Below are 18,467 nucleotides of genomic sequence, written 5' to 3'. Positions count from 1 at the left end.
TTTGAAAGGCCTTACTGTCATTCCAGTGCAAAGGAGCTGCAGAAACCTCAGGATTTTCCTCAAACTGGAGTACCTATTTCCTACCTACACCAAAGAAGTCACAGTTGACATGCCAAAAAACTAGGCCAAGGGAAATACTGTGTGTCACATGTAAGGAGTGATTCCCAAACTCTCTAGCAGAAGGCTGTGGATGAGTCATGAGATTAATTCTCCAGGAAGATCTCCAAGCCCACTTAATCTAAGTCTTCATTTCAAGCATTTTTATGAAGTCGTTGCAAAGTCATTTATGTCTTCAGGGGAAGACAGTAGGGTACCTCAAGTATGTGCTGGTATGTGATTTACCTCCGTGAAGCAGTAGCCTTGCAGTGCACATGTAGGAGCTGTTAGATATGCTAATATGCAAACACAGGCATCATCTTGAAATCTTAAAAAGGGATTAGAGCAGATGAGTCCTCATTTAGTTTTCCAGAACAGCAGCAGAGATAAATCTGGCTGCTCCTTTTCAGGGTGTTAAAGGGGGATTTCCTGGTGGGTGGATCTCCTCAGTGAGGTATTATTGTATTGACAGCGGGGCAGGAAGGAACGGATTAAGCAACAGGCAATGGGATATGGAGCCTTTGCATGTGCTGACAATTGATATAAACTGGGGAGAGTGGAATGCTCTCAGAGGACTATAGGAAATGAGGTTTGGTTCCTGGCTTATTCCTGGAGATGACGCTGTTGCTCTTGAACTGAGCATTACTCTTCAGAAATTCAGCCATAGCTCCCATGCTGGGTATGTCAACAGTGGCCAGTGATAGGGCTCGGGTGTTGCGCACACTGCTGGACCTCCTGGTGTGGAAGGCAGTCAGACGGTTGGAACTGCTGAAGTTGGATCGCCCATATACTACCCAATCCTATCCTGCAGTGGAGCAATGCCAATCCTGGTAAGAAATGTTATCTCCTGCCCATAAATCACACCCAGGTCCCACTATCCTTTTGTCTTTCTTGAATATGTGCAATTTTTCTGCTATGTTTCTTGGTTACGGTGAAGATTTTGTCATGTTTTTCACCTAATCTGCATGTTTGGTCTTCTATTCTGGATAAGCATATGGGCATCTCCATCAACTTTGGTGCTAATTTTGGAGGTTGTTGGAAGCCTGCAGAGAGTTCAGGAACTGAGAGCAGACCTGAGCAAAGCAGAGTTGAGAACAGGTTTCCACTTCACCCTGAGATGTCATCTCATTTAGAGTGGAGAGATTTTGGAAAGGCACTTCATGGATTCTTCAAATTTCAAGGCCTGTGTTTGCCCTTATTTTAACATTAAATGCAACATGCCAGTCTCTGAAGCTCAAAGTCCTTTTGACTAAATATATTTAATTTAAGAGGCAAAATGCCCATGATCTGCAGATTCCCACGGTCTCACAATGCTGCCTAGAGATCAAGGACAGAAATTAAGAACTCCAAGCTGGTAAGACCCACACGAAGAAGTTGCATACTTCACTCAGATTGGTTAACCTCAGTTGGCTAAGTTGGGTTAAAACAGTTTTTAAGGCCAGACAGTTTGTGTGTTAGTTCAGGTGAGCAGCTTAAGTTCAAGACGGGTTTGGGTATTAGCTTGGGTGAGTAGCTTAAGTTCAGGGTGTTAGGGCAGGAGTGGCTCCCCAGCCGCTCCTGAATTCACTCCTGGATTACATGTGGCTCTCCAGCGGTTTGCATATGGTTCTTCGCCCTGGCTACGGCATGTGGTTGGTTAGCAGTAGGGCTATGCTGTGTGGGGACAGAAGCCCAATATCACTGGGCTATGTTACTCTGGGATGTGGCTTGCTTGCCCAGGACAGCTTCAGAGGAGCCACTGTCACCCTCTGAGGCAGTCGTGATACACTGCTACCCTGAACACTCTGCTGTATGTCACATGTGGCTCATAGAGTGAAGAAGATCCACCATCCCACACTGAGGCTCATCCCAAACTCTCTGATTCCCGTCAGTATCAAGCTTAGCTCTTCTGTCATTTTAAGCCAGGCTAACTGTCTCAGTTGCCCAGTCTGAATTAAGAACACCCTTCTTGTCCTGGTAGGATTGATGGAACCAAAGAAAAGTCTAAAACGTCAGGAGGCACAAACGTCACGAAAGATGATGCAGCCCTGGATTAACAAACTAGCAGTCAGTTCCAAGCCTCTCAATTATCAGAAGACCCAGTCCTAGCAAGAAAAGCCCAATACACTTCCAGCATGTGGTCAACCCCATAAAAAAGGCACATATGTGCAGTTAATAGTTCAGAGTACCTGATGCAGTGACCTCACTGAATTGCAACACCTGTGATTACAGCCTCTTTTCCAGTAAAGCTGTAATGCTGATGCGTGTATTTTAAAATTGCATCTATCCTACTCTTCAGACTTTGAGTAACTATTATTCTGTAGCCATACCAGTGTACAATGTCAGAGTTGTAATGGTGAGTATAGATGTCAGAGCAGAGCATCATCCATTTCTAAAATATCTACATCAAAAGTCAAGTTCAACATGGAGATGTGTTTGGATACCTTAAAAATAAAACAACAAACCAACCCACAAACCAAACATTTTTTTCACGTTTCCTTCTCTGGTTTTTTTTGAAAAAGCACTGACATAAGTCAGGTGGATTTAAAGATTTCGGGAAAGCCACAGTAACCTTAACATGAATAATGAACAAATGAATTAATGACTGATGGGACAGAAATATTCTAAAGGTTAGCAGTTAGCTTTGGTTGAAGTGAGGAAGTTTTAGGGAGAGTTTTTAGCTCTTATATTTGATTATTCTTACATATTGATTATTGTTTTTTTATATATTTACTGAAGCCTTGGGACGAACATTGGAAACATGGAACTGAAAACCTAGATGGTGCTTTTGTGCTGGTTGAAAGGTGTCAGTGTCCATCTGGCCTCTTGAGAACCAAAGTAAGAAGGCAAGACTCTTGTGTTGCTCAATGGAAGTATAAAGTATTTTATGATAAGACATTTGTATCCTCTTCAATCCTTTCCTGGTCCACAGGAATCAATGATATGATATGGGGATGTGTTTGGACCAGCATCATTATTAATGAAGCCATAAATAGAACTTTACAAAACTCATTATTTGCTAGGGTCTTGCCTTCAGAAGCTCACTAAATCATCTTTGATGAGTTCAGGTGCAAGTGGTGTCCACATGAGCTTTTGATTGAGAAGACACTGTTCTCAGGTGAGTGAAATACAGAGAATATTTTTCATTTCGGATGCTGGGGGCACGATGATAATTCTATTACAAATCTCACTACAGACTGAACATCAAGCATAGATTGGCTGCGCTCCACAGAGCTCCCATCTACCTCCCTCAAGATACATCTGTGTCTTCAAATTCATCTGTCAAGGAATCTATATCTGAAATGTAGTTAGGAAAGCAGACTGAAAATGTTCTCTGAACAGAAACATCTTTCTCCACCAAAACCAACAGCACTAAGATACGTTCACAGCTTTTGTTTCTTCTCTAAGAAGAATCTGTGAAATTTCCTGTTGGAGCATCTTCATGACAGGACTCAGTGTTTATAACCGGAGAGAATAAGTTACAGATTTGGGGCTTATCTATTACAGCTCTCGTTTTATAGAGATGTAAGGCTGTTTTATGAATTTAGAGGGGTCCTCAGGAGACCACTGCTAATACATCGTTCTCAGTTCATCTTGATTTAGGCAGCCTGTCAGAATGAAGGAGTTTGGAGAATATGTCATGACTAAGGCTAGTAGTGAGGGCCAAAAAATCAAATTACTCTATTATGGGAAATCTGGAAATTCTGTTTTGTTTTATTTTTAAGAGCCGAAAATCAGATGGAAAACGTGAGTCTGAATTTTTCCATGTGATAAAAGACTGGCAAAACAAGATATTTTAGGCTGTGGAAGTATTTTATCTTGTTAATTTCAGAATTTTTTGTTTGACAAGATAAAATAATTCAGCTTCAGTAATATAAAGACTGATATTCTATAAAATATTGAAGGTACAGCAGTGTACTTTGATGGTTTAATGACTTTCTATTTTAAGGTAAGATCATGTTCAAAATAAAAAGAAGTAAAACGGCTTCTTTTCAAGAACTCAAATGAAACTATCTGAAATGTGCAAAACAAAACAAGAAAGCCAAAGCTGTGCATTTTTGCCTTGAAACTGAGGGGGTCCTGCAAAACATCTCCATTTTGATGCAGCTGCCTTTTCTGATGGAAAACTGTCCCAGAAAATAAATAAATACATTTTTGACAAGATGTAATATCTTCTAAGCTGGATCCTGCATGCCTAGCCTAAGGGGTCTCCAAGTTTTTTATGGCTCCGGGTGAACAGAAATATCTCCTTGTGCCCTCCCCACCCATTCACAACTCCCACAACATCCCTGTGGCAAGAGCTTCCCTGGGAAAGTAGCATGATTAGAAAAGGATAAACCATAATTATTAGCTATCATTTAATGTGATTTAGCACCTGGAAATAATGGAGAGGAAATTGTGCCAGATGCTTAGTCAACAAACTGCAGTCTACCAGGAAGTGTTCCATGAAGCATTACTGCCCTGTCGATCAAACTTGAGAGCAAGACTCATAAGTAGGCCAATAAAACTACCTAAATTATGTTGCAAGAGCTGCAGGGCCCTACATATGACCTACTTTGGTATCACTCCCTTTGAAGTGTCCAATTGTTTCTGTGGTGCACTCTGTGGGAAATGGAGATTCAGAGGAAGGAGGACCTGCTCCACTGTCTCTATCGCAGCCAAAAGCAGAGCCAGAACCAGAGCCAGAAGCTCTTTTCTGCCTTGTTCCCTGTCACTGGTCCAGGCTGGGTCTGGAGAAGCCAGTCAAACAACATGTATGCTTTGTGACACGTTTTTCTTCTCTAGGAAGAGTGAGATGAGTCAAGAGGAAATAAAAAGTGAAAGACACTCTCCATTCCTCCCCCCATGACCTGTACCCACTCTTTGAGTTTCACCTCAAACCATGTGGACAGATTTGTGTTTCTCAGGATCTGGTGGGCTCTCTGGCTTTCTGTCTGTGCTCTGCCATCAGGTTTTAGGGTCACCTACAGCCAAAGCTCCAGAGCCTCCCTGAGGTTCACTATGTTGTCTTCTACTTCCTAAAACCAAAAAAAAAAAAAAAAATCACAACAGTTTTCTTCAAGTCCTTCCCCAAAGTACATCCATACTGTGACTTATCTATAGCCTTCTTCTATGGGCCCATCTGCTGCCAGCAACACTCACCAGAAGCATCTCAGTGACACATGGGAGCACACTGAAGCAAGAGACAGTGCACCATTCATTTCCTTGCTTAATGTCTTGGGGTCTACGCCAAACAGTTCTCAGCTACCTCTGCTCCACCCATCTCATGCTGTTTTTCCAAAAAATACCACATCTGTGTCGCACCGCTTGCCTACCCCGGAGTGGTGGAAGTCCTTACCTACTTCAGCTGAGTGCTGCCTCCCATGAAGCTCTCTGATTCTGTGTCTTTGCACCTCCCAAGGCTTTGGAGCCCCCTCAAAAACATGCTTTCCTTGTGCTCCTGCTTTTTTTTTTTTTTTTTTTTCGCTGCTCAGTCTTAAGTCAATTGTGCCCTAATCATTCCTAGGAACACATCGTTCACATGCACAACAGAAACACAAACACAGCCATAACAATCCTTTTGAACCATTCCCTCTCCTGGTGTCCGACCCCTGTCTCTTTGTTAATCCGTTGGATCTTCCTGGATGATGAGTCCTTCCTTTGAAGGAGGTGCTCCCTGAAAGATGGGGCTGAGGAAGCAAGGAACGAGGCAAGTCGATCGGTCAAGGCGCACGCTTCCTCCTGCGGCAGACCTTAGCAGGGAGCACGCTAACCCGTCTCCTGCCAAAAAGTGCCTCGGCTCTCTGCCCTGTCTGCTCTGCAGGAGACAGCCCTGCTCCCCTGCTGTGCAAGCCCATAGTGCAGAAAGAAGCATGCAGGGCATCTTTATATGCCGTGGTTTTCCTCTTGTTGCCCTGTCATATCTGCTCAGGGAGGGACAGGAGGAAATTCTCTGCTTGTTATACATCCAACTAGATGATCCCACAGCCCCTTTTAGCCTTAAAATCCCCCTGTCTATTCGGCACTGCCAGCTCATAACACATCTCACAGGGAAGAAAAGCCACATTCATGGGCTTGGATCCCTCTTTGTCAGAAGACTTGGCTTGTTTTGGTTGTTTGGTACGTAGGAGGGCGAGGAGACACACGTCTAGCTGCTCAGCTGGCAAAACCCACCCTTGTGGACCTGGGGACAGTGCACCCCAGCTCAGGACCCATCCCACAGCAGTACTTAGGGATGAAACCCAGCCTGTCCCCCTTCCCCCCAGATGAAGGCGACCAAGCCTCCGCAGTCCCCATTTCCCTCCCTGGCTCCTGTCCATGAGTGCGTGTGTTTGTGCCGCCGGTTGTGCGCCAAGGGCCCATTTGGGGCCGGGATTCTCCCGGGACAAAGGGATGCTAATCAGCTCCCTCTACTGTTCCCTTTTGTCTAGGACTAGCTCCCACGCTTGGACTTGGCACTCTGGGATGCGGCAGAGGGAGCTCCTTGTTGCAACCAGGCTGAGCCCAGTTGGGGAATGCAATATACCCAGCAGGGAAAGCGGAGGAAGGAGAGGGGAGGGGGAAGGAAATAAATCTGTAACTCCGTGCAGCCCACTCTCTGCCAGCCCACTGCATTGTGCACGCCGCCCGAGGCAGAAGTTTCCAGTGCCTCCCGCTGCCGGGAGAAACGTCACCGGTTTTGTAGCCATGGGCTGTCTTGTTCCTTCTCCCCTCCCTGATCCCCCGTCTGATGTTTTAGTCGCCAGAAAAAACTCCGTGTCAAGGTTGACAGATGAGAGTCGGTGCAGTGGGAGGTAGAGGCAGCACAGAAAACAAACAGGATCGTCTCTTGGCATTGTTGCATTTTCTTTTCACCATCACTGCTCTCCCAGGTTTGCAGCCTGCGTCTGGGTGTTGGCTGTTTACAGCTGTTTACATGGGCTGTCTCATCTCCAGAGAACCGTACAGATGCACAAGAGCCTGATCTTTATCCTGGGATCACTTTGCAGGTGGAGAGGTGATGAGGTCAGGGCTTCTCACTAAGAAACCCAGAAAACCCTTGAGCCCACCAAACCCAGGCCACGGCAGCCTCCCTTTGCAGTGGGAGTGGGGAGGCAAATGCAGCCAGATGTGATGCCAACCATAGTCTTTTGCATGCTCTCCTACTGTACCACAGGGCTGCCCAGCGCCTGCCCTTGAACACATCTGAAGTCATAAGAGGGTGAAGTGACCCCTTCTGATGGTGACCTGTCCCTACCAGCAGGTCCAGCAGTAAGGGAAGGAGCTCCTCTACCACCTCACTGGTATCCTGCTCCCAAAGGCTGAGGGACTGACGTGTTGGCAAGCTCCCTCAGCATCTGTTTGTTGCCATTGCAACCTGCAGCTCTTTACAAGGCTCAGTGGAAGCTGCTAATCTCCCAGTCCTGATGGGGGCTACAAACCAGAGATGTGGCTACAGCTCATCTAGATCTCCCCAAACTGCATTTCCCCCCATGATGCTGCTGCCTGTACTGAGTTAGCTACACAAAAGTCTGTTCAGAAATGCTGCAACGATGAATATGGGCTGTTCTGTACCTGTGGGCTGAAACGTGGGCTCAGGCAGGGAATCCTTATGCTGGCACTTACGACCGTCTCATCCTCTGCAGTAATCCCCAGCTCCAAGCTCAATTTACACAGTCACTAAACACAACTGATGCTTCAGTCTTGAGCCAGGATCTGTGTCTCTTTCTCAGCAGCATTGACAAATCTCTGGCCTACAGCATTTATGCATTCTGACGGCTGAGCGGAGCTTGCATAGTCACATTTTCAATCCTGATCCTTCCAGTTTCCTTCCCCATAGTTACAGGGTAGAGTTTGTAGATCTCCCTTGTTGATACCAGGGCAGCTGCCCAAATTGCCATTAGCAGAGAGGTAGACGGGGTGTGGTTGGAAATCAGATCCTCTTGGGAAGAGTTTCATGAGAGAGCAGAGACTACCTCCTACATGTAACTAACCTCCTGGATGGATCAGTATCTTGTGGCTTTCTGCTCATGTCTTACTTTACTGCAGAAGTGGAGAAGTCTGATCTAGAGCAGGGAAAGGGGTGTGTGTGTGTGTGTGTGTGTAAGGATTTGGCACAGAGACAACTGAGATGCCAGAATGTCATCAGGAAAATATGATGAGGTCGGCTAAACATATTCATTTTAAATCATGAAAGACATTATGAGATGGTATTGCGCCTGAAATAGCAAGGGACTGACTGTATTCAGTGGTCCAGGAGATCCTTTTCAGTGCCATGCTCTTGCATTAGTAAGGTGGCCTCTCCAACAGAGGTTGGATGTCAGGACTGCTTTCTGACAGGAGAAAGAGCGGGGATGGGCACTGTTTGCCCCCAGACTGGGCCTCTAAGAAGTACACATGGAAGTATGAGCCTGTAGCCCTAGGCTCCCTCTATAGTCAATGGAGAGAAATAAACATCTTGGTATGATTCATGTTATCCCGAGATAGGTGTCTAAGATAGGTCAGATGGATTGCTCTCTGGAGATGCCAATTGCTCTCCACTGACTACAAAGGGAGCCTGGGGTGACTAGCTCAGACCTTGACAACTAACTTTGGTAGATGAGATCAGGCCTATCAGAGAGCCTGTGGAGCGATATTGTTACGACACAGCAAGAAAAAAAACCACAGGAGACTTGTGTCTCCGAGGTATTATAACTGAATTTAAGTCTTGTTCTGTTCTTGCTAAACCCAGGGAAAAACTCACATGGATTTCACTAGACTCAAGACAAGCTTTCTCATCCACAGTAGTAACAGGGACAAAAGAGAACCCATGAACACAGCTATGTTTTGGCTTTCTTGAGAGAGACAAGACATTGGGCTTATCCCCAAAAGCTCTAGAGTCCAAAATAAGACTAGTCCAAAATAAACCTAGTTGCAAAAGAGAGCCCATCATCCCATATGAAACTGGATGTGACCTGAATCCCACATCTCTTATGAGCTAGACAAATTCCTGCTCTGCCTTTCTCGTGTTTCTTGGGAGCTAAGTCTTCTCATCAAGAGCTGGTCTCCCTGGATTCCCTCAGTGATTGATGGAGAGATGTAGAAACTTCAGGGGTGAATAATTTAATCCTGTCTAGAATACGTCAGATGAATCATGCCCCGGAGGACCCCAGCATCCAATGGAACTCCCTCAACCTGTTTTGCTGCATGACATAATGGACACAAACTTTTGATGACCCACTGCTCTTCTGCAGGCCTCAATTTTAACTTTTTATAAACTGTAATTAGCAAACAAAATGCTCTGTTCTAGAACAGTTATTCTGAATCTAGCAAAGAAAAATATAGTGGCTGGTGGTTACCACCAGAGCCATGTCGCATTAGAAATTAGGAGACTTGTGAAAGGGGAGGTAGATAGATTGTCTCTTGGTGGTATGTCAAGGTAAGATGTCCTTTGGGAATAGATGTCATTGTTAAATGCAGATTTAAGTTTCATTCCAGAAGTCTTGAGGTGAAATTCTCTAGTCCGCCTCATGCAAGAAATCTGCTTTGATAATCTGACAGTCCTGACAGGCTATAAACATGCAGTGTGAGCATTATTGTGAGAAGCAAAGAGGCATCTGAGATCCAGAGATCTCATGTTTCTACCAATGACACACTGTTATTGCCACCCCTTTCCCCTGCATTTGATATTTGGACACTGCCATGTCTGTAAGACGGTGTCATCTGGAGGAACATCATGAGTGAAGGCAATAGAAATTCTTCAGGCTTCACAGATAAGATGACAGGGACATGCCATCCCAGCCCATCCCACCTTGATTTGAATTGGAAGTGCTGGAAGGCAAGACATCTACCCAGTTTAATAATAAAGAAGCAGTCTCAAATACTCCGTATTTCATTCCATGCTCATGCTGGTAACTGCACAAACAGGAGCTGTATCAAAAAGGACATCTCTTTGCTGGACAGGAACGGGGTTAACCCAGGGGGGTACAAACAGTGGGTCACTCCAATGCTTTTGTGGCTCTCATCACTTGCCTTCTAGCCGGGGCAGTGGCCAATGATTGTTTCCGGAATTAATTTATGCCTCCAAGCCTCCTCATTACCCATTAGGCTCTCATTTGTCCAGTGGGGAATTTGATATATGTCCTCAGAGGGCACATCCGACGGGTGCAGACACTTGACAAAGCAACGGGACGTGCACGCACCCGCCCCAGCTCGTTCAAACCCCCTCGCATGCCGGCAAATGCCCCGATGTACAAAAAGGGATGGTGTGGCTTCCCAAGGTTGCATGAGTGTTAAACTCTAATAAACAAGACCCATCGGTGAAAGCTGAAAGAATCTGAGCCCTCCCCAACAAAGCATTTAATCCAGTTTGGCGTAACCTTTGACATTATTAGGGATCGCAGTGACCCTAATCCAATCAGATTGATTAACTAAAGCGGAGACCCAGTAAGCTGACCCCCCTCTGGCCTCTGCTATTTAGTCCTGACCAAACAGTGGGAGAGACGTGCCGTATTTACACCACAATGGGTCCGCGCTGAGAACCTGTTTCATTACAGAGCGACTTAAACTCCCATTACTCCATCAATGTATCATTCTTCAATAGTTCATTAAAAGCTGCTCCTCCACAATAACTATTAACCATTTCTCAGTCCAGCTGGCAGGTTTAAAGCCCCAGCCAGTCTTTAGCAGAAGGAGGTGGGAGTGAGTGAAAGAAATAGATAGACAAGGGCTCCCTTTTTACATTTAAACGAACTGGGGGCTTAAATAGTTTGAGGTAATTTACTTTTATTGAATAGGGGAGGAGAGGGAGGAAACTTTTATTTTGACTTAATTATGTTCTGGGGTCCTTTAAAGACACAGGGCCATGATAAGCTTTTATTGTACTACTTCTCTTGAGATTGGTTCATATTTCTGCCCAGAGGAGTTTCAAAGAGAGCTTGCATGGCATTGAGAAACTATAAAATGCAACACAACTTAAACACAAACAGTGTCTTCAGCGCACAAAAGCTAAAACCGGGGCAAAAGACAGGATTCCCAATATGTGGCACTTAAGTTCGAGATGGAAAATGCCTTTTAGATTGTGCCATTCAATTTCTGTTGTCAGTGATGGCACGTCCCTCTACTACATCCTCCAAAGTTTTATCTTGATTATTCTTAAAGACAACTGAAAAATCTCCCCTTGTCCTTGAGAAACCGAAAGATATTGCAAATGCCTTACAAACTGCAAAACCTCTCAGGTAAGTGGCTGGGCATGAGCTGTGGCTAAGGTGATCAGTTAAGAATGTGTGTCTATGGCCATGTTCTATCCACTGTCTCATACAATACAGGAGAAGTAACAAATGGGATCAAGTGTTTTCCTCTAGAAATTACTCTGTTAGAAAACTTCAAGTGAAGAGTTCTATCCACTGTCCAGTAGTGGAGATTTGAACTTCTGGGAGACTAGAAATTACTTGAACTCTAGCCTCTTAGCTATGTCTGATAAACAGACAGTTAAGTTTAGCTAGGCTCACTTCTTTTCCTATTTAGGCATCCTGTTCTTTGCATTCCCAATAGTCTAGGGTACCTGTGACACCTATTTCCCAGTGCTTTGCAAGAAAGACCCAGCAGTGGCACCTATCTGTCTGTTTCTCCATGGAGATGCACAGCTGCTCATACTCTCCAAGACCGCAAAGGTGGAGCAAAATCCCTGTTCCAACAGCCCTGTAGTAATTTCACCTCCTGCTAATTCCCGAAGGGTTCCCCATGCAGGTAGCACAGCATAGCGAGGCAGGTGACTCCATTCCATTTGAATAGGGAACGTTTATTGCACAGTCAAGGACCTGCAAAACAGATTATTTAAATAGCTGGATGGGATGGGGTATTTCTGCTATTCATATGTCCCGAGTGACATACGAAGAGCTAGAGGGACATAGGGTCAAGTCTGTCAAATATTGTCTCCAAATAGCAGCAGGTCTGGATCCCCGAACATCACCATTCCCTTGTCGCTGAGCTCATGAATACCACTGCTGTTTAATATGTGATTCATTAAGCCTGGCTATGGAAATGTTAAAAAAAAACCCCAAACTTAAGTAGAGTTGTAGCTAAAATGAGGGTTTTCTTTCGTAAACAGGCTGATGGGAAAAAAGAGTCCAATTTTAGATAAGATATCAGAATATGGCTCTTAACAGGACTAGAGTCTGGTGACAGTTTGACACTGCTGAATCACAGCTCAAGCATAGCCCCGAATTAGCAATGGGATACAAAATCAGCAAGTGAGACAACCTCATTGAGTTTTGGGCCTGGAAAGTATTTCCTGAAGGCATTAAAATCGGTCCTTTTCAATGAAAGAATTACAGACAGTCACGTAAGGCAAAAGGGAGTTGCTTTAGTGACTACACTGGTTTGTGCTGAGGGAGGATGGGCTCCCTATTGACTCAAATGAGAAGCTGCAGTTAGATCCCAAGTTAGATCTCAAGTGACTTAAAATCGAAGCTGCAAAATAGAGTTTTGCTTGCTTGCTTTCTTTTTCTCCTTTTCTCCTTCTCTCTTTCTGGGTAGGAGCTCAAATATGTTCCTACCCTGGGGGATCTGCCGCACAAGAATGCGACTGAGCTGTTTTTTTTCTCCCCCCTCCTGCTGTAGGTGAAGCAAAACTGAAGGGTGGTTTGATTCTCCCTCAAGGAACAACATTCTTCAGTTATGAAATCGTCCCAGCCTTTTTTCCCTCCCTGAACCTGGCTACTGAAGGCCTGCAGTCTCAAGCAGGGACAGACCCTTCGTGTCGACACCATTGTGAGATAAGAGTGTTTGGCAGCCTATGGAATTGGGGATCCTTCGGTCAGCAAGGAGGTAAGGATCGCTTTCCTCATGCACAGGGTATAATTGCTACAGCAGATGTGGAGCATCTAATCTGAGACCATCTGGGAGCATGAGGTGCTCCATGTGTCCTTGAGGACATCCAGCCTTGGGATGAGGTGAAGACATTGGGTTATCTGGTTCACTTACTGCCTGTGCCCAGTTAATGATCTTGGGCAGGTCATGTTGGGCTTCTGCGTATGGGAAAAATACTCAGCTTGGCTGTACTGTCATAATTCAACTGCTATAGTCATCCAGGAGTGATGTACTCAGAACGGGTACTTTAATCGCATGCAAAACATTGTGGTATGACACTTTGATATGGGCCTAAGTGCACTAAACTGCAGATCTTACAGGCATCGTTATTTTGGGATGATCTCTCACTGCTAAACCTGAATAATGACACTAGCTTTAATACGGTGCTTTTTACCCAACTCCAACGGGGTAACCCCACCAGCTGAAACCACCCATTCTTCAGCTCGGTGCATGTAAAATGCCTGTTCTGTCTGGTGGAGGCCCTGCTATGATACAAATCAAGGCTTTGCTCTCTATTGGCTGCCTTATTCTTCAAAATTCTTACAAGAAGAAATTCTCAAGTCTCAGAATATGAGTAATGCAACAGGGGAAGAACAAACAAAACCCTGATCTCCAGATGGCAAGTGCTGGAAGAATGTGCCCCAAGGTGGATGTAGATCAGCTACATACACCAACTCAGGAGATGCCCTGAAACTATCCCAGATGCTCCTCTCCTCTCAAACAGTGCTACTCCACTATTCAAGACCAAGTAATTCCAACTTTCAGACTGTCAGGAACCTGTAACTGTTACTGTTTTCAAAAAACAAAGAAAGAGAGAAAGAAAGAGAGAAAAGGAGAAAGAAAGGGAGAAAGAAATGGGGGAAGGAAGGAAGGAAGGAAGGAAGGAAGGAAGGAAGGAAGGAAGGAAGGAAGGAAGGAAGGAAGGAAGATTTCCAAGCCTCTTCTGCTGATATTCTCCTAAGAGAAGGCAGCCATATTCCTGCACAGCTCTGCACAGGGCACCTGGATTTACCATCAGGGCAGGAATCAAATGCAATGGGAGTCTACCTTTTGGATGAACCCCTTTGTGCTAAAGGGAAAGGCCGAGCTTGACCCAGAATTATTGAGACCGTCAGGAGCAGACTAGATTTTAAAAGGCATACTACAAGGGCAAAGAAGGATAAAACAGCTCTTGCAGGCTAAAATAGGCTCCTGCCAACTTATAGGGGATAAGTTACAGATACTCAGATTTAGCCAAGTGCTTAAATCCCACTGCATTCAATGACTTAGGGAAAAAACATTTCTAAGAGCTCCCACTTACATCAGTGGGTGCTGTGTCAGAATTAGTTGCCTGAATTAACACTCTGTCTTAATTTTCCAATGAAAACAGAACCATTAATTGATGGTGATTTCCTCGGGCCTTTGATCTTCATTGTCTCCCATTATGGTATCCAAAGTGATGTTAACTGGTAAGTCCAGCACCTAGGAACCATCCTCAACAGCTCATAATTTGCCCTCTGCAATCATTAAGAGACCTGAAAATGCAGCATGAAATGCCATGGGGTCAGAAAAGGAGCCAGACGTCCAGCTTGACCACTGAAAACACAATAATCCTTTGTGTTCCTTCCAAGAGGCACAGGATCATAGGATATTTCATGTTGAAAGGGACCCTGGGAGGTCTCTAGTCCAACCTCCTGCTTCAAGCAGGGTCAGAGATGACCTCACTCTCTACACACTGCCACATGGGGCACTTCCCAGTTCTCTGGGTCACCTATACAATCCCAGTAGAGATCTGAGATAGAAATAGTGTTTACCTGTGCTTGGCTGTTGGCTGTACAATGGAGGTGGTGGATAACCACCCTCCTTACACTGTGGAGGCACACGGGTACTTGCTATCCCTATAAGAAAGATTAATTATCTTCTTGTCTCTACAAAAGACAGGGTCAGGTTTGAACTGCTTTGATGGGGTCCTGGGCCAACAAAATTTTCCCTGCCTGCATCACATGCCTCCTTTATCAAGCTCAAGTCCTATCTCCAGCCCATTTTACATGATACTTTATCAGAAGCAAATGAATTCACCGTAGGTTTCTCAAGATCTCTGCCACTACTCCACCATGAATGCTGCTGTTGCCAAACCCGTAGCGCTGCACTCACCTTTATCTAGCACAGGTCCAAAGATGGCTAAGCTGTCATTGACAGTCGTGCAGTTCCACCTCCTCCCTCGAAATTGGTGTTGGCATTCCTGGATCCCAATCTTTACCCCTTCTGCTACGCTGGGCATGATTTCCACATAGTTCCGACAGAAGCGTAGCTGCTTGGGTACCAGCCCTGGGATGCTCCCACAGAGGATGGGCTGAGTCCCCAAGGAGGAATACTGGTGACCAATTGCCAAGGACCTAGAAAACAAAACAAAACAGGGAAAAAAGACATGCTGTCAGGGATGTCTTTCACCTTTGTACTCGGTTCACAAGAATGGGGACAGAAAATCAATATCTTAAGTTCCACTGCATTCCCCTCTCCAGAAAATGTCCTTTCCACTGTCATCCCTCCCCAGAACAACATCATCTCTCTCCTGAAGTTTCTTACAGGCCCAACAAGGCAAGCAGCTCGACCTTTAATATCTCCCTTCCCTTTTCTTCGTCCTCTCAAAGCCTTAATCCATCACTGTGCTGCTTCTTCCCAAAGCTGCTCAGCTCGTACAGCTAGTTTCCTTTGTAACCAGAGGGTCAAATCTGTATTTCTTTGAAAGCCAAGCGGTAGGTTTTATAGGAAATTTTGGCAGTTGCAGAGACCCAGGGATTAGATAGTCAAAAGCACTTTCAGAGCTACACAAAGCAATAACATCAACAGCAGAAGACACCATGCTCCAAGTCTTTGGAAGGGGAACACAAAAAATTGACAACCATCACACAATTCAGCAGTGTGCTCTATATGTTTGAACCCTATCAGATAACTTCTGTGCACTGAAACTGACCCTAAAGACTCCAGCAGTTTGGACTTGAGAACTTAAAAAACTGAACTCTGAGCTAAATGTTGTGGGAGTGCTACATAGGTTCGCTACCATGAGAAGTTATATTTTCTGGGCTATAGAGGAAAGGGGATGGAAATGTAACCATGCTAGAACAGAAATACCTTGGGGAAAAACTCTCCTACGGCTTAATATGGGTCCAATATCAATGCTATTCTCCTGTGTGAACAACGGTACTCACGGTACTAGAAACAGTCATGTACAGGTGCATGCAAGTTGGGAGCCATGCCTGGCATATTGGTAACATCCCTGAAAGTATGGTCTACAAAAGATTTTCTACCATTTAGCAAAGCATTTCCACACCTGTTTAATCCAAGTATGTGCTTTGTAAAGCTTGATACTGGGGCTTTCTAATCAGTTTGAAGTGTTTCAAAAATAAATTATTAAAACGGCTGCCAGCGTCCCTCTGAATATTAGTTTAGCACATTTTCGCTTTACTTTCACACCAGTTTCAAATTGGGAATTTTCAAAAGTAAGGCTGTATTTTCACAAAACCGTGCCAGCTTTGCAGTACTACCACAAGCATATGGAAAGCCTGCTTTGACCATCAATCTGTGAATTGCTTTGGTTAAAGTGAGGAGAGTGAAATAAAAAAAAAAAAAAATCAACAAAACAATATCCTCAACAAAACTTGGGTGCAAATTCTGTGCTCAACCAAATGGAAGTCTGTTGAAAGGAGTGTCCATGAACCATTATGTTGGTTAAAGCCTTAGCGACAAACAAGTAAGCTACGCAGAGAGATCAGCAGATATGTAGCTAATCAGATACATTTTTAAAGTGTTTTTAACAGTGCTTCTAACAATAACCTTGATTACTAAAACTGAAGGGATTTTTAGAGTATAATTTCCTTTGCTTCTAATTAAATCTCTTGATTGACTTTTCTGCTCAGAAGTAATGACAGAGACCTGTCTGGGCAGAGTGTATTTCTGTTTACATTCATTTTTGCTATGTGGTTTTCATTTGGGAACAGCCTGGTGTGTTTGTATTATCAACAGGGCAGTCAGGGAATATGCCTTCACTCTCTTTTCCTCTGACTGAGAAAACGTACAAGAATTCTATCATTGGTGGAAAATCAGAAAATTAGCTTGACTTTAGCACCTCTCCAGCTAGGATAAAAAGTGGTTTAAAGTGTCTTGTTCTTTTTATGGGAGAAGGGTCATTGCAGCCAGTTAACTCCTTTCCTGGTGGGTATCTCACCAAGAGGGGACAGAAGAGAAAAGCAGATGGACATTCAGAGGGTCAGGTACCACATCTCAGGGGCTTTGTTAACTGTGCATAGTCTAGGCTTTACAAATCAGTCCTTTCCAGGCAAGTGAGACATAGGGACGTCCATTTCTGGATCCCTAATAACCCTAGGTAGGAGTCTAGAACCAAGAAAATCAGCTCAGCCAAGAATGTGCCCTCCAGTAAATGAACTTTAGGTGGACAAGGTAGGAGGTGCCTGGGAAAGCAAAGGATTTTCAGCTCACTTCCTAAACTTAGATACCTCTTTCCATCTCAGTTGCACTTTGGGGAGAGGATTAATCTCGCTTAATATTAGAGGAAAATTCATCCTGCCCCAGGGAGGAAAGATAAGTCAAACAGCATGAACTGCCCTCCAGAAGTGCCTCTCTCTTCCCATTGCATTAAGAGAGGGAGGAAGACAGCTCATATTGACCAGGAACTCTTCATCTCGCCTTACCTTCTGATGGTCTGCAGCATGGACATCTCCAGCTGATCTACTCACCTTAGCCTACTTTTGTAATCAGTCAGTGGAGAGAAACAGGCACTTCTAAGGCACGATTCATCTGCCCCATTTTAGACATCAGCTTTGGGATGAGGTGAATCATGGCCTTGCCTCCATTGGCTGTATTGACTAGACTATCAAGACAACCTGGGTGACAGGTTTAGTGGGATGTGTCTGCACTGTAAAAGTCTCCAGATCAGTCATGCCATGACACTTAACAATTGGGATGGTTAAGTTCCGTGAAAAAAATCCCACCCAGGAGAGAGAGGTGCTGTGTTGAAGCCCATGCAAAGAGCTCAGCTGTAGGAAGGAGGCAAATTCCTGCAGGAGCCTGCAGGAATCCACAGGAGAAGACCAAGAAAAGGACCCAGTTAACTTGTTTTCCCTAAGTGGCTTGATGTGGGTTTTCTTGAGCTTTAGACTAATTCAGGGAACGACTAGTGGCAGAAAAGCACCTGTGAAATGGAGCCCATGCCAAGCCAAAGAGTGTTTTCACTTTGACTCTACCGTGTACATTTTTGTTTCATTGTTAAGTTATATACAAAACACTGGATCACAGTTTCTGGACTAAAGACACGTTCTAAAACACTGTTTCAGGCTTCAGAGGACTTGTTGAGTGTGTTGCCCCTGTGGCCTTGATGGGAATGGGGAGTCTTAGGGTGCCACATCTCCAAATCTCGAGCTGTTCAACCCTCTGAGGACTGGGAGCTAGGAGGTATTCAGAGATGTTAACTTTAGGCTCGGGAGCCAGGGGCTCCTTATCTGTACAAAGAGCGGGTAGTAATAGATGTCTTCATTGAAGCCTCCAGAGAAAAACACTAACTTTGTTGCTCTGACTTCTCTTTCAGGAAA

General features: G+C 44.7%; 1 protein-coding gene across 1 annotated transcript in view; it reads right to left on the bottom strand.

The window, feature by feature from the left end:
• Positions 1–18,467, bottom strand: part of WNT3A (Wnt family member 3A) — an 87,316-nt gene that overhangs the window by 21,472 nt on the left and 47,377 nt on the right. Inside the window, exon 2 of the mRNA XM_074898211.1 lies at positions 15,016–15,257. Within this exon, the coding sequence (XP_074754312.1) occupies positions 15,016–15,257 (242 nt within the window). The remainder of the gene's footprint in view (positions 1–15,015; positions 15,258–18,467) is intronic.

This window comes from Athene noctua, chromosome 2, assembly GCF_965140245.1.
Source record: "Athene noctua chromosome 2, bAthNoc1.hap1.1, whole genome shotgun sequence".
Classification (NCBI taxonomy): domain Eukaryota; kingdom Metazoa; phylum Chordata; class Aves; order Strigiformes; family Strigidae; genus Athene; species Athene noctua.
This window is presented reverse-complemented; position numbering and strand designations above follow the sequence as displayed.